We start from the raw sequence: 20,158 nt of genomic DNA, 5'->3' as shown, positions 1-20,158 counted from the left end.
GATCGGATGAACACCTTCACTGGCGATCGAGTAACGTTACGGCAAATCGTTTCTCACCGACCGTACCGAATAGGTCGCCAGTGTGCAAGTTCATGGAAGCTGACAGGGTTTGTGTGAACCGCCCAACCCGTCGCCTTGGCCGTCGGAGTGTCGGGAAGGGAAGCACCTTAAAAGTTCAATGATAACATCGGTGTAATGATGCTTACGGAACCGATCTTGGAACTTCATTTGCATGATAATTCTCGATCCCATTCTACTATGGAAGGTCTTGCGCGCAATCTATTAGAGCTAGTTGTGACGTAGCGACTGCCTGTTCAATATCGATTTTGAGAAACTTCAGGGTTTTTTGCATACTTTATTTCTATAAACATAACACTCCTTTATCCATAAAAACACTGAACATACAGACGATAGTGTGAATCCAATTTGGAAGTCCTGGTTGGTGATTGGTTGGCATGGTTTGATGTCACTAGTTGACCGGTGGCGGTGGTGGTGGTGGTGGTGGTGGTGGACCCCCAATGTTGGCCGATATGGATGCCAGTTCCTCCCGTAAGGTGTAATTGCTTCCTCTTGCGTAAGGCGGCATCATGTTAACGTTCAGGAAGTAGAGGCCTCGGGTTCTGCAAGGAATATGAGAGGAGTGGAGTTGGACACATGAGTGAGCGGTTCCTCGAGGCTTCCAGAGCTTAATCAAACCGCACTAGTCATGCAATGTAATTGCGTAATCATTCCTCACTGAGGACTGAGTACAAAGACTAAGTCGGCCACATGCCACTAACACAAGAAAATGGAATTTGCGTAATGAGAGGGAGATGGTTAGTATGAGCAATTGTGAAATGGATCTGTTTGGCGTGCATCTTCGGTATGCTTCGGTGGACAGTGTGCTTGGGGTGATTAAAGGAGGAGCAATTTCATACGAATAAGCCGTCACCAAACGAGTTCTTTCCGTCACCATGGAACCATCCAGATCCATCATTCAGGCCCAGCAAGTGCATCAAAGGGTGTACTGACGAAAGGTGTGTGGAGCCTAAAGCGAACCTTTCGCGGTGCTTTTACTTTCAACTCCAAACCGTCCCCAAGCGAACGATCACACGATCGCGGCTACCGGTTTCGGTGTGTTTGTGGTTCGCGGCACTTACGTGTTGGGTGTGTGCGCTCCCATAATAGCGATCTGGTCGTTTGGGCCTCCACCGCGGCAGATACCGAGCATGTACAGGTACCAGTGGGCGCACCGATACCCATAGAATCCCACCTCGGTGCCGATCGATTCCGCGTAGTACTCGGGCGCCCGGTTGTGGTTGCACTCGCCCGTCGTCATCATCGTGGTCGCATCGCACCCCGGCTGCACCACGCCCCCGTTCACGTAGAAGTCCGTGTGTCCGCTCGGATGCAATATCCCGCGCTGGAACACGTCCGTGTGGATCACCTGCACAAACTCCGCATCGGTCTGGTCGAGCTTGTACTCGTTCGAGGCAAACACAAACAGCGGTTTGGCCGGATCCAGCCCCGTGATGCGCTTCAACCGGCCAGCCCGCAAATAGTTCGCGATCATGCCGGAAGTTTGGCCGCCGAGGCTGAACCCCACCACGTGGATGTCGTCCAGCGGGATGATATCGTTGGAGATGATGAAGTCTAGCAGCTGGGCGGTACAGTTCGCAACGGTGGGCAGATTGCGTACGGCTTGAAGGTAGCAAGGCTCAAGAGCTAGAGGATTATAGTCGACGGAGATGATGTTGAACTCGTCGTAGGCGAAGTACGCCGGGCGAATCGTTGGATTTGGAGCGTAATCGCGATGGCCAGTGTACCCGTGGATTAGCACAATCAACGGACGTCCCTTGATGAAGTTGGCGCTCGTGACCGATTCCGGATTGAACATGTCCAGCTGGGTGGGATTGTTTTGTGTTTCTCTTGGGGGAAAGTGAAATGAAATGAAGGGTGAAATAGGTCAAGGTCATGCGAGAGCTTTAAAGAGATGCCATCAGGATCAGGAATACTTGTTTATGTAAATATAAATCAACAGCTTGTTGGACAAACATACACAATTCATGAACACACATTTGAAATGCTTGCAAGTATTTATAGATTGCTTTAGCAGCACCTCTTATCACGATCATGCACGATGAGATAAGAATGGGTCAGTCGTAGCAAGTGGCTTCCCTCAAATCAGGTTTGAAGCAGTTTAAAACGAACGTTTATTTTGCAAACTATAGCAAATCATCGTTCCTAAGGGAACTACCTACGTCACCTTCGCGAAACACTACATAGTACTGCAGAGTGATCGTAGGTATCGCACCATCATCACACGTTTCACTCGCCAGACAGTGTCCAGCGTTATCAGCTAGGCCATCCAAATCGCGCGTGATACGTGTACGATAAGTCTTGTCTGTGTGTAAAACCGAATCACCCAATTGCACGCATCGGAGGCGCTCTCCAGAAGGACCAACTCACGCTCGATCACGTGCAAAGGGTCGTGCCATGGCCTGGGAACGCTGTAGACACCTACCGTGCCATCCAGTGGTACCGACCATTCTCGCCAGTCACTACTGTTTTCTCAAGAGGCAGTCATATCGCACCTAGAGCGCCGCTTTACAATCGACGGTTTGTTGATTTTGGACCGCCGGCGAGGAAAATAAAAGCGAATGCGTTTAGACAACTTGCGATCACAGCTAGGATTGATCTGACGGAGCGAGGAAGCTCAACGAACGATGGGTACGGCCACAGTGCTATCGGTGGTGCTCGTGCTGGCGGGCGTTTCCCAAGCCGCCAACATACTCTTCATGTCCGGCGTGCCATCCCCAAGTCACTACATCTGGTAATTTAGCAATTCGATCACCCAAAGAATCGTATTTAATTTGCTGTTTTTCTTCTTCTACTCCACACAGGTTACGCCCACTGATGTACGAAATGGGACGCCGGGGCCACAACGTGACCGTGCTCAGTGCGGACATTGAGAAGCAACCGCCGGCCAACGTGACGTACGTGCATCTGGAGAACTTCTACAGCACCATGTACAACACGTCGATGCGCCAGAAGCTCAACTTTTTCGACATGGCGAACGAAAGTCCGGCCAAAATGTTGAAGCTCTTTGACGAGTTTGGGCTCAATCTGTGCGAGGCGGCAATCAAATCGGAAGGACTACACTTCCTGCTCGGCTACCCGACCGACTTCAAGTTTGATCTGTTTCTGAGCGATTTCATGATCGGCCCGTGTGTGCCAGCGATCATAATGCATCGGTTTAAGGGTGTACCATACATTCCAACGACTCCTTACAATGCACCGTCGACGGCGGCCACCGTACTCGGGGCGTACGCTTACTCCGGACTGGTGCCGAATCACGTATTCGACGCTCCGGAAAGTATGAGCTTTATGCAGCGGGTGAAAAACTTCTACTACGATCTGTACGAGATGATCCTGCACGATACGCTGATGCACCCGGAGGCGGACAAGATCGTGCGCAAGCTGTATCCGGACGCACCGCCGTCGAACAGTTTCTACAAAAACGTACGCCTATCGCTCGCCAACATTAATCCAATCATTCAGTACAAGGAACCCCTGATGCCCAATATGATACCGGTTGGAGGGCTTCAGATACTTCCGCCAAAGGGGCTTCCGGAAGATTTGCGCAAAGTTGTGGAGGGAGCGAAGAATGGGTTCATACTGTTTTCGCTCGGCAGTAACGCTCGCAGCGATCTGCTTGGCCCGGAACGTATTCGTAACATTCTCACCGCCATGGAGCGGTTACCGCAGTATCAGTTCCTGTGGAAGTTCGAGTCGGACGAATCGAAGCTACCGATGGCGGTGCCGAAAAATGTGTTCATTCGTGCGTGGATGCCACAGAACGATCTGCTGGCGCATCCGAACGTGAAGCTCTTCATCACGCACAGCGGTCTGCTGAGCACGCAGGAAGCGATCTGGCACGGTGTACCGATCATTGGCTTCCCGGTGTTTGCAGATCAGTTCCGCAACATCAACTACTGCGTGGAGGCAGGCATTGGAAAACGGCTCTCCATACAACACTTCCAGGCGGATGAGTTAGTGCAGGCAGTGCGGGAAGTGTTGGGCAGTGATCGGTACAGTGCGAGGATGAAGCGCATATCCCGGTTGTTCCGGGATCAGAAGGAAACGCCACTGGAAAGAGCCGTTTGGTGGTGTGAATGGGTTCTCCGAAATCCGGATGCTGATCTTCTACAATCACGTGCCATGTATATGAGCTGGTTCCAGAAGTATTCTTACGACGTGCTGACGTTCTATCTCGCTGTGATTCTTGCCCTTGTGGCGTTGGCATGGAAATTGTTGAGTATTGTTAAGCATAGTTTTCTTGCCAGCAGCACAAAATCGAAGGTTGAGTAAGCGTTACAGGGAAACCTTTCCGTCGTGTACAAAGTGTAGTTGATATTCACGTTTAACCACTCGAGTGTGTACAGTACACATAAGATTCATGCAATAAACTAGGATTAGTACCTCGTGTAGAGATAAAACGACACATTCTGGTTCGGGCATCGTTTGACCGTTTCGAAGCACTTGAAATAGTTCCAATCACCACCGACAACGAGCTGCAAGCTGATCGCGACCGAAAGTATCCCTAACCACCGTGACAGTCCACCGGCAAACATCACTTTGTTAGTGTCCACCATGCCGATTCTTTCACTGAAGTTGCATTGTTTCCACCCGCTAGAACGAAACCCAATCCCGATCACGCACGATCGATGTTTGCACGGCACGACCAGCGAGAGTCTACAAGCATTCTAAAAGCGCACAATTTCTCTTTTAGCACTTTTATACGCCATCGACGATCGGGGCCCGACGGCGACTTGCGCTTGTACCGACCGAGGCGCTTATCAGAACACGTCCCGGGTGGCAATTATTCGTGCGCTCGTTTATCGTTTATATTTTTAACGGTTACAAGAGCCAATACAGAAAAGGTTAAAAAAAGAGGCACAAAATGGTGCAACGGAGCTACCAGTCGAAAGTTGTGTGTCTGCCGTCAAGAAAGGATTGGCGTTAACTGTGCAATTCTTCACCTGCAAGATGCATTCGAGCGCAGGCGTCGATCGTCTTCCGATTCGCGCATCCCGTTTTTGGGAGGAGGTAGAACCTTCTTTTCGGCTCAATCGGTTGACCTTAATCGAGCTTTTATGCAAATATGAAGGCACCCCCAGTGACGATAATGAAGCGTGGCTGCTGTGTGTCGCCTTCTGGCGACTCTGCATCTTCTGCCGGCTGGTGTGTGTATGTGTGTATGCGCCCTCTCTGTCACCCCTAAGAAGTGTGATAAGATGAGTGATCTTGTTGTTGGTGGGAAGCGTAACGTGTGTGATTAAAAAGAATTACGATGTCTATGTCAAGGTGTCGATCGGTGGATGTAATTAGCTGTTAGCAAAGTCACACAATTAATTACGATTTTAGCACGGTAACCGTTACCAATTCAAACAGCTGAAGCGGCTGAACGGAAAGATTGAGGTCATGAACTTGATCAACACTACACCAAGACGACACCGATCAATCAAGGTATTGTTGGTATTTACAAATCCCAACCATGTTTGACGAAACGATACAACTTGTTGCAGCAAATGGCATAAAAATATGAAACAATTTTTAATTAGCTACCCTTTCCAGCTTGTAAAACAATGTGAGCCTATAAAACACCCATTAAAAGATTGCAGTTCTCGACAGCGCGTGGGTGGCAAGAACTCGCTTATCGGAGGTGAAACATTGGTAGCGGCTTATTAGAGTTAGACGCGTAGAATAGAAGGTCCCAGCCCAGGTTCCGTTCGCCCTGTTAGCATTAGACTGTCACTGTTTGTGATCGGTTTGTGGCGCGTGATAAAACTAAACATGGAGAGCTTGTTATGTTGGGGGGCGAAATTAAATTTACATAAATAAATAAATTACGCTGCATTAATTAAGCAAACATTAAGGCCATTATAAATCACAAAGCGTGGTAATGAACGTTAAGATAAAGCAGTTATCGAAACTTTTCTAGCCAATTTGATGCGTTCGCGCGTAACGGCCTGTGACAGGAAGTGAAATTCGGAAGCTTACGGTGCCTAGTGGAGTGACAAGGAAGTGGTTGTAGATAGAATACAACTTTAGCTAGCCTAGAACTTGGATGATGATGTATTGGGGGTTAAGCAAAGAACAGCCAAATAGTTTTAAAAGTTACATCAAATATTGTATCAAATTTATTTATAGCTTAACATATCAGATACAATTACTTTATCAAATGTAGTGTGGTTTTTGCCTGCTTACATTGTGACTCTGCGCGTCTGCTTGTCTATTGATTGAGTGGCTTATTGATTTACCCGCCGACATGTACGACCAACTGTGCTGTGGTGCCAAACTGTGGTCGTACTTAAATTGGTAATTAAAACAAAACTTACTAAGCTTAATCGATTACTTCTATGCAACAAAAAACTGTCGTACATTGCCTTTGTTCCCTTGCCAATATCAAGGGTAGAAATATGCGAACAATCTTGGTAGTGAACACGATGGCGTCAGCTATTGTCGTCGCCCTGCCAATACAAGTAAAAAAAGGTCAAAATACATGCCAACAAAAAAGAGACAAATCGCGCATCCTACCTTACTTTGACATCCAGTGTCCTTACTTCGATGCTCTGCTGCCATGTTTATATTGGATGTTTCTACAGGTTTGCTCTACCTCCTGTATTGTTGTCTCGAGCGGCTTGAATATCCGCTGCAGTTCGGTGGCATGGTTTTGCTTTTGACTGAGCAATTCCTCAGCACGGACTAATGCTCGCATACCCTGCGCAATTACATCATCGACGATTTCCCGGCTGTATATCACGCCATTCACTATCTTGGGCCGTTTGTGGAAGTTCGCGCTTCGAATGCTATCACTGAAGCTAGTGTCACTACCGCTGACAACAGAGTTGAGGCTTGTATTGCTCTCGTTGTGGTGTGCCAGCTTTGTATGCGCTCGCTTGCGATCTTGTGCACTGGTGGTTGAGCTTGACGGTGGTGACAATGCGAAAGTGTCCGGTGTGTTGCTTCGTGATGCTTCTATCGATCCAAGTGCTTCCTTTTGTATCTGTTGTAGTTGAGCTTTCCACCAAACCGTCTCAGTGTGGTGCAGGAAATCAATACGTCGATAGCATACCTCGTGCGGTAGGCCATTGCTCGATCCTCCCTCGGCACGCTTTAGCAGCACACGCAGAATAGTCTCCGAAATCAATGCTAGCAGTGGCACCCAATAACAACGTCGAACATTCTCGCCGAATCGTTTCGTAGGTCGGGTTTCCGTATTATAAGCATAACCGGCCAGCTGTGAGGCAATGCCCTGCAGAAACTGTTGCGTGAGTGCACTAAGCTCATGTGGATTTTCAGCCAACGGCACACGATAGCTGGACAAGTATTCGTTCAGCTCCTTGCGTAGTTCTGCCACATCGATGGCAACACCTTGACTGGTCGATGCTTGTGCAGCTCGATCGATGGCAGCGAGCAGACTGTCCGGCAATGGGTGAAGTTTGAGCGGTTTCAGCAGCTGAATCAGCTGGTTCTTGCGCTTCGTGTCATTCCAATCTGGCGGGAAATAGGCTTCCGGTAGGGGCAGAAGATTGGTTCGTGTCGTTGCCATCGAAGCTTGATCGCGCAGCTTGCCGAACTCTTCCGGCAATCGAACGAATTGATTTAGATCTTGGCTTACCATAGCTTGAACCTTGCTGATGACCATGTTGTACAGCTCAACGATTGCATTGGCATTTTTCCCAGCCAAGAGGTATCCTCTCGATTGACGGCATGATTTGTCGAACCGAAACCACAGCTCCGAGCCAACGCAACGCTCCAGAAAGTCGTTCAATGGACGCATCTCTAACCGTTCCTCGTAGCGCGGCGGCTCAAACTGCATTTGGGCTCGGTAACAGTGGGCAAGATAGTGTACGGCCTCCCTCAGAGTATCGTTTTCGGTTCCTCTGCTCCAAAGAAACACTCGCCATCGTTTCACTATTCCTGCCGCCAGTCCGAGATTCTGTTCGAAGCTGTCCACGGACACTAGACTACTCTCCGCGCCCACCGTGTTGGGACAGTAAAGAATGACAGCTATGCTTGGTTGATGACTGCCACACTTTGTCAAAATGCTCTTCAATCGATTCCGAGCTTGTTCGATTTGGCAACGATCGCTCAGGAAAAATAACACTCCGTCCGTGAGGACACAAGCTTCGGCACGGTCGGTATACTTTTCGCTGATTAGCGATTGTCCCTGCAGTAACCGCATACAGATGGCACGCTGTCCCTGGCTCCCATCTCCTTTACTATGAGTTTTTGTGCCCAGCATCTGTTTGGATGGCGGTGATCTTTTTGCTAAATAAAAGTACGGATGATTTTCCTCTCTATTTTCCTTTCGAAACGCACAGCACTCCAGCCAGCGTTTGACAAAGCTCGGAAACCCGGCCGAACCTTCCTCACCCTCAACCGGTAGCGACAGGACCAGCTTCCAGTAGATCGGCTCAGCAATGCCAAGAATGCGAGTCGGAACTTGCATTTGTTGCAGCTGATTGATCATTCCTTCGAGCTGCACGAACGGATCAATGAGCTTTCGCTCTGGGAAAGCATCGAACAGAAACACCTCGCGAAGCACTGACTGGTCTTGAAGCACGGAATCTACACTTCGTTTCGAACCAGTGCAGCGAGCATTCAGGAAGGGGCGCAATTGGTCACACCGGGGCAGTTCATCCATCCTGATACTCCCGTTAACGAATGAAGGTGGCACGGTTCGCATCAATCGACGCCATCTCGCCGCACTCTTGGCATTGCGGTGCCAGCGGTGGAAGTACTTCATGCTCAGCTTCCTAACCCGAGCCGCTCGCAGTCGTTCCACACGCTCAATCTCCTGCTCGGCGGTCTTGGTCACGTGTGTGGTTAGTAGTTCTGCTACCAACTCGTTAAACACGTCCACTGCAGTGCGCTGTATGCGTTTTTGTCGATCCAGGGCAGCTTCTGCAATTTCAGGAACGAGCTCTTCCACGACCGAATCTATCAGCTTCTCCAGCTCCACAGTACTTGCCCGCTCAATAGCCTGTTTCCGCTCCTCGAGTAGTTTTTCCTGCTTTCGTTTTTCTTCCTCTTGTTTTAATTTTTCACGCTGCTTCTCAATCTCTGCGTCGACGTTCGGTTCTTTGCGCTCGACCGGAATACCGACATTCTCTCTGTTGTCGTTTCTTTCTTTGAGTGGCTGTTGGAAGAAACCTGCAGTTAGCGCAGGAGAAGAACCAAATGCAGCTGGCATAGAGGGAGCTTTCCCGAACAGCGCTGTGCCTCCGAAGCTGTTCGCTGAACCGAACAAGGATCCACCGCTGGAATTCGATGATGGAAGAAGCTCAGCTGGTTTAGCCTGGAAGAAGGATGTGCCCGAAACAGTGACCGGTGCTGGAGGTTTGGCTGGGGACGTATCTTTAACTGCTCCGTGAAATGCGCGCTTCTGTCCGGCGGGTGTTATCGCCGTGTTCTGCGGTGGATTCACCCAGGACATAGTTACACGATCCGTACTGTCGCTTTGACTCCCCGCTACATTACTAACCCCTCCAAACAGATTGCCGCCTGCCATCGGTATCGGAGTGGATTTAAATGCACCGAAAAGGGAACCACCTTCCGCGACGGATGATGTCGCTGGTGCGTTGCCAGTTGATGGCGGCGTTCCAAAAACAGGCTTCGCAAATGCGTTGGCAAATGAAAACGACGATGGAGCTTCAGTTGAGGTTTTAAAGCCTGCAGTTTCAACGCTGCTCGGCGCAGTCTTGGCTCCTATTGTGCCAAAGACAGGTGGAGGTAGTGCGGGTGTTGCATTTTGTTCCGCTGGAAACGGCGCAGGAACTGGCTTGGTTGGTGGCGTACGAGCACGGGGAGACAACCGTGGTACTACTGTCGTAGGCGAAGGCACTTTGAATAACCTATCATCCGCCATCGATTCATTGGGCGCATCCGGCTCCATGCTGTCCAGCTTGCCCTCCTCTATTGCGTGCAGCTCTCGGTCGTCCTTTACAGGCTGCGGCTTTTGAACACGTGATTCACTTTTTTCTTGTGACAGCCTGCGATCCGCAAACACATTCTGAAGAACCTCCTCCTTTAGGCATCCACTTTCATCGAAGCTATCGTTCGGTGGTTGCACCATCGGAAGCTGCAGTTCCCACTGCTCCAGAGGGCGCCCGCAGATGGCTTCTCCAACCGACACGGTACGTTTGCTTTCGACCAACCGGACAGCACGGGAGGTAGGAAATGGCAGCTCCGGCTGGTAGAAGTTCATCTGTCGCGGCTCGAACAACACCATATCGGTTGTTTGGTCTATCATGATGCCATAGTGGTCGAAGAAGGCTTCCGCTTGCTCTTCATCTTCGAACCCGAGGATACGCGTCATGTACTCCAGGGAGAATGAAGCTGTGGAGCGTACTGCGTACGCTTTGCGTAGAATTTCAAGTGCTTTCTGACGTACCTGCGTGAAGTAGCGCAGCAAGATGCATGCGTTCATGTACGTGGTCGACCGGACGAGTTGGAAGAAGCGCACAAAATTGTTCTCCTCCAGCGCAAAGTAAACGGACAGGGCAAATTGAATCTCCTTGGAATGAATAATGGCCTCCGGCAGCTGGCGTAGCTCCCACAAGAAGTTGCCATCGTTCAGGTACAGCAGCACCATGTACGCACGGAACTCTGCCTCCGCCGGACAGCGTTGACCGCGCTGGCCCAGATCGGTGTACATGTACTTGAGTGTCTGCAAACATTTCGTCATGTTTTCGGTGTTGATCTTCTGGTCAAACACCGACGGATCCTCCGAGACTAGCCGGGCGGCACAATGTATGTGAAAGCGAGTGCACTGTTCCACCAACTCAACCACAGTGACTGAGCACAGATCCTGCTGCGTGATGTCCTTCCGGATGCCACGTGTCCGGTCCCAGATGTAATGGAACCAGTCGCTTACGTTGCCTCCTCCTTCGCCCTCGTCGTCATTGCACAGATCGGCCAGATGGGTTAGCAGGAAGTGCATCGTCCGTCCAAGGGCCTGCTGCGAGCGTAGTTCGTGCGGCAGCGGCAGCTCCTGATCGGCCGAACTCCGGGAGTACTGTTTGATGGCTTTCACGTGATCTATCTGTGCACCGCCGCCGGGTTGCCGTTCGTACGAAGGCACCATACACTTCCACTCACGCAGGTAGCGCTCCTTCTCCGGACACATATCCGGGCAGGTGCCCACGATGTTCTTCGCCTTCCGGATGTCCGTCGTACGTTCCGTGGTGAGGCGAATGTATCGATCCTTTGCCTCCAGCACTCTGCATCGCTCCTCTGCCGAAAATGCCGGTTTGTTGGCCAACGTTTCAAGCTCCATACGAGCCTGCCCAATCTTAGGATCCGTTTCGTTGCGTGCCGAGACTGGCATCGAAAGTTTCGCAAGAGTCGGCCGGTTGTTTGTGACCGGGGGAGCAGTGCGTTGCTCACCACCCTTATAATACGCCAACAAATCTAAAATAGAAAACACGAAGCTTTGAGTTCGACGCACATTTCATAAACTCGTGCATAGTTCCGGACGGACTTACTTTGTGAAGGTGATCTCACATTGTCGATTGCTTCCAGTTCCATTTGCACGTCCAGATCGAGCGATCCGCCCACCTTACCGTTGTCGTTTACCAATGGAGGTTTGAGGTCCGTCCAGTAGATGCTAAAAGACACGTTCTTGAACTGTCCACCCCTCTCCAGGGCTTGCTGGGCCGACTCTGGCTGCTCGTACTCGACCGTGCACGATAATCGATTTGGCCGCAGTATGAATCGTTTGATTTTGCCAAACTGACTAAAGTGCATCTTGGCAGTGAGTTTGTCCAGAAACAGTTCCGGAATGTTTTCGCAGCTGCGGAAAGAATTCACCGAAGGCATGTTAGAGTTGGTCAAGAGCATCCAAACACTTCATTTGCTTCCCACTTTTCCTTACCTGATAGAGGTGCGAGCTTCATTTATTCCGTTCGTAGCCATCGCGAAACTATAAACAATGCAGCATAACCTAGCAAATGAGCAAATATTTCTGATTTATCCGATGCTAACCCCCTGGATGTAAAATTTGTGCTGTGGGACCGGCTAGCAATGATTGTTTTGATGATGCTCGCGCTCAAACTGGGTCGGGGAGCGGTTGCACCATAGTATCTTTTGCTGCTTGCACGCTGACAGTTGCTTTTGACAGCAGTGCGCAACATGAGCGCACGTGGTTGTGGAGCGTGTTATCAAAAATCGTGTTAAACACGTATTAAATTCGAAACTGTGTGTATCTAATCAAGTTTATTACAGTAAAAAGCTTTAGAATCACCACATTATACGGGAACGAACATTTGTATGAAAATGGTAGCATGATTTTTTAATTCCAATTTTCCAATGCGCCCATAGTGACAGCTGCTCAACTCAAACTGAACTCCCAGATCCAGGGCTGTAGACAGGAGGGTGTGAGGAACCAGAGTGACCAGAAATACCAATTTATCTGTATTCCTACCGATTCATAGATGTCCGCTTTAAAAGTACCGATGTTTCATTTATGCTACCGAAAATCACAGATTTTCTCATGATACTTACCAAAAAGTCATGAAACCATTTCCCAAATGATTTCATGCAATAAACTCCATCTGAAATATGGAAATCACTAGCTACCAGAACCCAGAAGTTCAACACAACTATGGTCCGTGTCTGTACTTCATGCGATGCGATGAAATTGTGCCTGAAAACTACCGATACAAATTGAAACTCTTACCAAAAATTACTTTCCGATAAAATTTGGACACTTCTACTGGAAACTGACATAAAAATCTGGCCACACTGACGGGAACTGACAAACAATAATAATAAACAAACAACGAACCAGCAGGCAAAGCGCAGGTATGAAATGTTATCTTCTATTTTACTGTGAGATCTACTGATTAGATCTTCGGTCTATATGATTTGATAGCATAATTTGTGTAAAATTCCAGATCAATCGTCATTTCCAGCTCCTACGTCAACTCGGTTTCGCTCAGCCTATCCTGGACGATTATCAATGATAAGATCGTGGCCTCAATTTGCAAGGAAAATGTCTACAGCCAATAGTGCCAGCTTGACCAACCTCAGGGAACTGTTTCTATGCGGCGTTGAGGCGGTTAAACCCAAATCGTTGTTTGATGGCTGCCACATGTCGGCGGGCAGTATCCGCGAAAGTTTCCTTCACGACCACAAACGCTATCACGTGGTAGGTTTCGGCAAAGCCGTTCTGGGCATGGCAGTTCAGTTAGAATGTCACCTTGGGTCGCGGCTGTCGGGAGGATGTATAAGCATACCTACGGGTACGGGTGAACGATTTGCTGGAGAAGCAGAGTTCACTCTTTCGCCCAGCACTGCGATCGAAGTGATCGAGTGTGCTCGGAACAACCTGCCGGATGAAGGATCGTTAATGGCGGCAAAAAAGATCAAGCAAATTGCCCACAGCATGACATCGGATGATGTGCTGTGCGTTCTGGTTTCTGGTGGTGGTTCGGCTCTGCTTTGTCTGCCCAAGGAGCTCATTACGCTGGAGGAAAAACTGCAGCTAATCAAATCACTGGCCACGGCAGGTGCATCCATCGATGAGCTAAACAACGTTCGAATAGCTCTGTCGGAGGTGAAAGGAGGACAGCTTGCGCTGGCGGCCGAGCATGCTTATCGGGTTTATTCTTACGTAATATCTGACATTGTCGGTGATCCGGTAGCATTGATTGCGAGTGGACCGACCGTAGTCCAGAAAGGAGTGGCTGTGAATGGGAAAGCGAAAGAGATTTTGGAGAAGTATGGCCTGTGGAGTAAGCTTCCCGATTCTATCCTTAAAGTAATTGAACAACCAACGGTTAGAGAAGTGAAGGAAACGTACAATAATGACCTATTCTTACTAGGCAACAATGAGGTAGCTGTAAATTGTATCGTACAGCAAGCTCAGGCTCGAGATTGGGAGTGTATCGTGCTATCAAAAAGGATAGAAGGAAACGTGATCGATTTGGCTCCCGTTTACATACAGTTGGCAGCGATCTTGTACAATTTAAAAACCAACTTTATATCAGAAACCATTGCCAAAGAAAAGCTCCGCGAGCTGCTTACACCCCTTCCATACAGTGACGTCAAAATGGAAGAATTTATAAGTCAAGCAGTGGAAGGTAACAAGGAAAAGCCACTACTGATTGTTGGTGCTGGGGAGCCAACGGTTTGCGTTTCGGGCGGTGGCAAAGGGGGTCGAAATCAAGAGCTGGCTCTCCGCTTCACGGTCGGTGTGCGAGAGCTGGAACGTGTGCCCGATGCGGTGTGCTTTCTATCGGCCGGTACGGATGGTATCGATGGCCCTACCGATGTGGCCGGTGCGATCGGGGGAGCGTTCGTGGCGAGAGAGTTTGAGGAAACATTCCACCTGGCAGAAGCGAAATCGTTCCTAGAACAGAATGATTCGTACAGATTCTATGAAGCAGTAAGCGGCGGGCAATATTTCGTAAAAACTGGCCACACAGGTACGAATGTGATGGATGTACATTTACTGTTAATAAACCCGCAGTGGGTAAAATAAACAAACTATCCCAACCGAACGCAAACCAAACATGGAAGATGACTACTACCAACTCCTAGTTCTGATCAGCACTAGCGAAGCTCAGCGGTCTGCATTAATTCATTTTTCTCCCCCTCCCTACTGGAACATGAGTCACTCAGTAAGCCAGCAACACCGGAAGAAGTCAACCAAACGGCCATAATTTATAGCCATCTGATGCGCGAGGATGGTCTGTGAACTATTTCTCCCCCCCTCCCAGCCGGGCCGCCCCGTGGCGGTGCGCCGTGCGAGGGCGAGGTATGGCATTTTGTTTTGTTAATCAAATAACCGCCCCAAAAGCCAGCATGGGGTATAGTTAGTTCTACATCGATCATGTTCCTTTTTTTCTCCTGATTCATACCACCACTACACACTGATACGGGTGGATCCGATTAAACATGAATCTCGCCTGCCAGTGCTGGGAGGCTAACGCGTGTGTGTGTGTGTGTGTGTAGTCGTCATCACGAAATTAGCCCAACTCCAAACTAGAAGTGGATATCTCCAGCCAGCTTTTGGGGGTCTCCACCACTTTTGGCTAGCGGTTAACATGAATGTGTGTGTGTGTATGTCCATGTCTGGTGGTAGTTTCCAATTCCGAGCCATCTGGTCCGTTTGACGCTCTTTGGGCTCTCAATTTACATATTTTTACTGCTTTAATCTTAAAATTATGCAAAAATATAATAATTCTCATAAAAGTTGTTCACATCTGGTTGAGAGCGGGGGGAGGGTCCGCTGCCGGACCCGGTTCTGGGCCCGGTTTCGGCGCATTAGGCAGCGCGAGCGACGCAAAGACGCAAGCCGTTCCGCGCGCGAAACTGCGTTGACTTATCACAACTGAGTGACGAAGACGACCAAGACGACCAAGACGGCGATTGCGAACGAACGAAGATCGCACCAGACCAGCCGTACACCCTCTCCTCTTTCCATCAGCGTTATGTCCACCTGCGGGGCCCACGCGGACGCCAAAATGGCTGCGGCCAGTTGGCAAACGCTTCTTCTACTTCTTCTTCTTCTTCGCCGCAACGCGGGGTGGACATCAAACACCGGCTCGTTTGTGACCGCCCGGGGTACTGGGGTACTGTTGCGACCGGGGACCGGTGGTCATCTGCACTTTGTGCCCCGGGGAACGTTTTCTCCCTCTCTCTCTCCCTTCGTTTTTACATTTAATGGAGCCTGGCCGCGGACCGTGGAAGGTGTCAAAGAAAGTAAATGGGTAAATCCGATGAAATATGTTTCACCTCTTTTTGTTTTGCGTATCGAACCTGAGATGCACGCAAAGTGATCGGCCAGCTATGGCAGTGTGTGCGTGCTTTGGATATTGTTTCTTGTTGGGATGTTGATATCTCTTCCGTTCTGTGTGTGTGTTTTGTTTTTTGTTAACTCTTTGAAATGTTTTCAGTGATGCCACGACATTAACTTTTCTTGCTGACAGGTTTCCTTATCAATGTTTTCCGCACCCCAATTTCAGCGCGCCTGATCGTGTGGAGTGTTTGGTATTTCCAGCTCGGTGTTAAGTTACCATCCATGCACCGTGGTGGCCAGAGGTGGCATGGTTTATCGAAGAAGCTTTTGGGACATTTTTTACCTTTTCTGGGGTTGATATAACATGCGTAAATCATAAGCTAAAATGGTTCCAAATTGAAGGTTTTGATGCATTTGCTTCGTGGCGTCTTGGAGGCGTCCCCGTATCAATCTCGCTCGCCGCTAAATCGTTAATCTTGCGAGCCGGTTGGCACTGGATCGTACCGAGCGGCAGAGAGACTGCATGGAGCCACGTAGACAAACGGTTCCGACTGTGCCACTTCGCGCCGCAGCCGCCTTTCCTTCCCCTTTCCAAAGCCGTTGCCTTGCCGGCGTCAAATCAGACTAAATGGCAACCAAGAGTGCAGGCGCAGCATGTGGCCCCATTCGCCTCTACTCCCACCCGTCCTCCCCCCTGAACGCGGCCATTTCCGGTTGCGCGTTTAATTGGTCGCCGGACCGAGCGAAGAGATGGATAATTCTAATGTGGGAAGAAACGGTGTCCGTTATGTATGGTCGCGACGATGGACGGGCGGAGCGAAATTCCCGAGAGAAGAAAAAAAAGGGTTCAGGTATTGCGGCGGGCCTGCTGTGTGATTTACTTCCTCCTGTGGGTCAGCGGGCGGGTCAGCGATATCGAACGCGAGTGCGGTACGGTCCGGTGCCGTTACGGTCATGGCGTCGAAATTCCACGCGCGCACACTGTAATTGCCTCCTGGCCGTCCCCGGGCGATGCTTATACTGCCTACCCTATCCCAGTGTATTCGAGGCACCCGGAGGAAGGGGCGATAGGGGTAGAGAGACGCGGTACGCTAATTGAAGCAAACTCATCAAACTAATAAATTGAATAATCTTACCCACAAAAGGAAGCGGAGAGCGCGTGCTGCGCTTCTGTCCTCGTGCAGTGCGGCACACACATGGCGGGCGCACGGCGGGCTAGACCAAAATTCTAGCACATTTGCGGCCAACGATATCAGTTGCACCAGTCCCCAAAACGATGTTGTCCCTCTTGCAGCAGCAGCAGTATCAGCAGCAGCAACAACAGCGACATTCGAGAATGCAATTATCAGCGATCGTTACTCATTGCGGCTAATTGCTGCGAAGGAGCATTCTTAAGCCTCACCGTCATCGCCGACGTTTGCCGCTGCGCGGCATCCAACGGTACTGTGGCCGGTGCTGCGGTGCTGGACAGAAGCAAAAGAGCGAAAGAGGAAGGCGAAACGAAGCGAAAAGAAACGCATAATGCTACGCGCCGGTATAAGGGTAGAAGCGACGATCCGCGGCCACTGGCTGACGACCGGATGGACGTTTGAGGTGAATTTCGTCGACGTTATGTCTGGGCCGTACGGGGCCGTGGGGCTGCGAAGTGTGCGTGTGTGCATGATGATCATGATGATGATGATGATGGTGCGTTTCCTGGCGGCTCTTTAGAGTGCGCACAGAAATTTCACATGTCGCGGTGCAACACCGCCATCATATATGCAACCTGTTTTCGGGGCTAAACGGCTAAAATAATATTCCACTAAATGGGTATGGTGACCATCACCCCCGGGCGGATCGGTTTTAGTGTTGCGCTGAAACCGTCAAACTAGTTTCTGTGTGTGTTTGTATTTTGGTGGCTGTTCATAACACCTAGGAATTAAAAACTCGTTTCCCCCAAGCAAAGATAGTCCCTTAGAAGTAGATAGAGAGAGAGAGCGATGGGATTTCCTTCAGTGAAGTTGTTAATGATCGATGCTTCGAGGAACTTTTTGTGTAAAATGACGTAAATTTGTGTGCTGTAAAATTGAGCCAAATTTCCCCTTTTGACGTCAGCAGCTACTCGGAGGCATTAATATTAATGTCCAAATGTTTGATAACACACATGGCCCTTCAAGGGGCAACTCAACAGTGCCAACCCGAAAACAATGGACCACCGATGGACATTTAAAATGGACTTATCAGCGACCTAACCAGTGCACCAGACCCAGGTTCAAACCGGAAAGGACCGGTGTTGCGCTTCCCTTCCCTTCATCACCCCCCCCCCCCCCCCCCCTTTATCACCCGCTCATTAATGTTCATTAAAACAGAATTCTTCGATTCCGCGTGCGGGCGCGCGCTCGCACCGGCTCTGGCTCTGGCCCTGTGCGGAAAATGCCGACGAATGTGAACGTGTGAAAAAAGAATTAGAAAATCGTAGCCTTTCTTCCAGCAGTATGGTGGTACTGGTGGTGGTGGTGGCGGATGTACGTACTCAGCAATTTCCTGTCTGCCTTTCCCAAAGCTCCCAGGGACGAAAGAGGCAGAAGTAGAAGAAGAAGCTGCTGGCGGTGGTTGCAACGAGCCGACCGGGTGGGAACCGTCGACCATCGAGAGCTCCGGGACCAGCTGCCCCTTTGGCCGGCGCGGAGGATTCCACAGTGTGTGAGAACGGGCCAGAGCTATGACGAGAGAGAGAGAGAGAGAGCGAGAAAGGAAAGAATCATCCAGCGAACAAGTTTGTTTTAAAATTTCTCACTAATTAACAGCTATATCCCAGCGTCAATAAAAGCTATAAAAATAATCATAAAACAACAAAAAACAGGTGTCCTATACACATCTTTAATCATCTCCTTCCCTCTCCTCTGCGGGTCCTCCCTTATGCCACAGTTGCGCTGCAGGGGCAGGGGAGACATTCTTGACCATTCCCATTCCCATCTGGGTATTCCCTCACAGCTCAAGTGTGGCCTCTGGGAGGGGAGATCGCGCGCCCGTTCGGTTGGTGCAGTTCGCCAGGTTCGTCGCTCGTGGTCAGGTGCGTCCCCGATTCGGGCGGCTACAAATTCCTGCCCAACACTTGTGTGGCATCCGCCCCTCGCCCCCTTGAGTGTGTTTAATTGAGCAGAAAGATTTGTTATTCGAAAGCATGCCACAGTTAGTGGCACACTGGAGCGTTCGGTTTTTGGAGCTTTAGAGCTCTATTTTCGTATGCTGTGTATGTGTCTCAATACAATACCTTTTCTCGCCGTTTCCCCCTAACGTAAGCTCACCGCTCAGTGGCCAACTCTTCCCCCGGTTCCACTCCGGGGCAGAGTCCCTTTTATGATACGACATTCTTCTTTATCGCTGGCTGCTCACTCCGGCTCTAAGCATCGAATGTTTGTTGATGATTTTTATCGATTATCATTGCTTCATTCTCCCGCGCGTGTGTGTGTGTGTGTGTGTCCCTCGCCTTCACAATGGGCAAACAAACACACACCCTAGAGCCCACACCGAGGGATGGAAGGCAATCGAGCACAACCGAGCGCTCTTGGGGGAAGGTTGAAGAAGGTCCGCGCGCTCGATCGTTCGATACCGGGCCCCGGGCGCGAATGAATGGAAGGGAAATAAATTTTTATTATGAAAGCCACATTAGGCCTGAAAATAGGCCCCGACCGTGCGGATGGACTTTATGGCATGGGGTGGATCGAGTGGGGGAGAGATGAGGGGCTTCTTTTTTGAGCACAGCGCGCAGAGTTACGTATGCGTACGAGATGAGCGGCTCGGTGAGCGGTCCAGTGAGCGGCTCGGTGAACTCAAGAAGCGGGCCAGGTTAATAAAATGTGCAAACAGCTCAAACAGTGCAGTTCGGCAGGATTATGAATTCTTGTTGAAGGTGAGTAAAGGTTGCAACAACAACAGCAACAACAAAATCCCCAGCTGATGGGCATGATGAATTGGGAATCTGCAGCGCTCTTACGTCACGACGTCCACTCGGTACAGCTTGGATCACAATCCCTATAAACCCTAAAGTGACATTTCTATAAAACCTTACGCAAGCGCGATGTCTAATGCTCCCTCCCCCCCCCCTCCCTTGGCTCGCTGTTTGGAACGTTTTTCGTTGGGCACCCTTTTTTGCATCGTATGAGGGATCGTCCTGGGGTGCACTTGCCGCCCCGTCCAGATGCGCCATTCCGACTGCACCAACCGTTTGGGTCCTCCTCTCAAACCCCCAACAGCACAGCGCGGGAAGCCGCAGGTTCTACTTCACGACGAATCCCATGACGTTTTTTTTGTTTTTGCCACAGCCAATCGGCCGTGCTGGAAACTTCTCTTTCACATTCCGACGACGACGACGACGACGACAAC

At 50.0% G+C, this 20,158-nt stretch overlaps 4 protein-coding genes across 4 annotated transcripts; 2 read left to right on the top strand and 2 right to left on the bottom strand.

Moving 5' to 3' along the window:
* Positions 1-336: 336 nt before the first annotated feature.
* On the bottom strand, positions 337-6,027 carry LOC133393072 (lipase member H-A-like). Its single transcript, XM_061656370.1, has 3 exons — positions 4,462-6,027; positions 1,140-1,907; positions 337-620 (listed from the first exon to the last, which is right to left on the bottom strand). Exons 1-3 carry the CDS (start codon positions 4,632-4,634, stop codon positions 470-472), a joined length of 1,092 nt encoding a protein of 363 aa, XP_061512354.1. The 5' UTR covers positions 4,635-6,027; the 3' UTR covers positions 337-469.
* LOC1277959 (UDP-glucosyltransferase 2) lies at positions 2,514-4,481 on the top strand. The gene is made up of 2 exons (XM_061656369.1): positions 2,514-2,812; positions 2,883-4,481. Exons 1-2 carry the CDS (start codon positions 2,706-2,708, stop codon positions 4,348-4,350), a joined length of 1,575 nt encoding a protein of 524 aa, XP_061512353.1. The 5' UTR covers positions 2,514-2,705; the 3' UTR covers positions 4,351-4,481.
* Positions 6,028-6,150: 123 nt separating the features above from the next.
* LOC133393071 (uncharacterized) lies at positions 6,151-12,118 on the bottom strand. The gene is made up of 4 exons (XM_061656367.1): positions 11,924-12,118; positions 11,535-11,842; positions 6,580-11,460; positions 6,151-6,512 (listed from the first exon to the last, which is right to left on the bottom strand). The coding sequence occupies exons 1-3, from the start codon at positions 11,962-11,964 to the stop codon at positions 6,602-6,604; spliced, it is 5,208 nt and encodes a 1,735-aa protein (XP_061512351.1). The 5' UTR covers positions 11,965-12,118; the 3' UTR covers positions 6,151-6,512; positions 6,580-6,601.
* Positions 12,119-12,789: 671 nt separating this feature from the next.
* On the top strand, positions 12,790-15,246 carry LOC5668216 (glycerate kinase). Its single transcript, XM_001688986.2, has 2 exons — positions 12,790-12,852; positions 12,945-15,246. Exon 2 carries the CDS (start codon positions 13,010-13,012, stop codon positions 14,531-14,533), a length of 1,524 nt encoding a protein of 507 aa, XP_001689038.2. The 5' UTR covers positions 12,790-12,852; positions 12,945-13,009; the 3' UTR covers positions 14,534-15,246.
* The last annotated feature ends 4,912 nt before the right edge of the window (positions 15,247-20,158 follow it).

The sequence above is a fragment of the Anopheles gambiae genome, chromosome 3 (assembly GCF_943734735.2).
Source record: "Anopheles gambiae chromosome 3, idAnoGambNW_F1_1, whole genome shotgun sequence".
NCBI lineage: Eukaryota > Metazoa > Arthropoda > Insecta > Diptera > Culicidae > Anopheles > Anopheles gambiae.
This window is presented reverse-complemented; position numbering and strand designations above follow the sequence as displayed.

What these genes read in the sequence shown, in the direction of transcription:
- LOC5668216 (XM_001688986.2), top strand. Translation starts at nt 13,010, where the DNA reads ATGATAAGATCGTGGCCTCAATTTGCAAGGAAAATGTCTACAGCCAAT.
- LOC133393071 (XM_061656367.1), bottom strand. Translation starts at nt 11,964, where the DNA reads ATGGCTACGAACGGAATAAATGAAGCTCGCACCTCTATCAG. An exon ending in GAAGCTCGCACCTCTATCAG is followed by an intron (nt 11,843 to 11,923) that starts GTAAGGAAAAGT and finishes TTCTTTCCGCAG; the next exon opens with CTGCGAAAACATTCCGGAAC. An exon ending in TGTGAGATCACCTTCACAAA is followed by an intron (nt 11,461 to 11,534) that starts GTAAGTCCGTCC and finishes TTTCTATTTTAG; the next exon opens with ATTTGTTGGCGTATTATAAG.
- LOC1277959 (XM_061656369.1), top strand. Translation starts at nt 2,706, where the DNA reads ATGGGTACGGCCACAGTGCTATCGGTGGTGCTCGTGCTGGCGGGCGTT. An exon ending in TCCCCAAGTCACTACATCTG is followed by an intron (nt 2,813 to 2,882) that starts GTAATTTAGCAA and finishes TACTCCACACAG; the next exon opens with GTTACGCCCACTGATGTACG.
- LOC133393072 (XM_061656370.1), bottom strand. Translation starts at nt 4,634, where the DNA reads ATGGTGGACACTAACAAAGTGATGTTTGCCGGTGGACTGTCACGGTGG. An exon ending in TCGTTTTATCTCTACACGAG is followed by an intron (nt 1,908 to 4,461) that starts GTACTAATCCTA and finishes CTTTCCCCCAAG; the next exon opens with AGAAACACAAAACAATCCCA. An exon ending in GGAGCGCACACACCCAACAC is followed by an intron (nt 621 to 1,139) that starts GTAAGTGCCGCG and finishes TATTCCTTGCAG; the next exon opens with AACCCGAGGCCTCTACTTCC.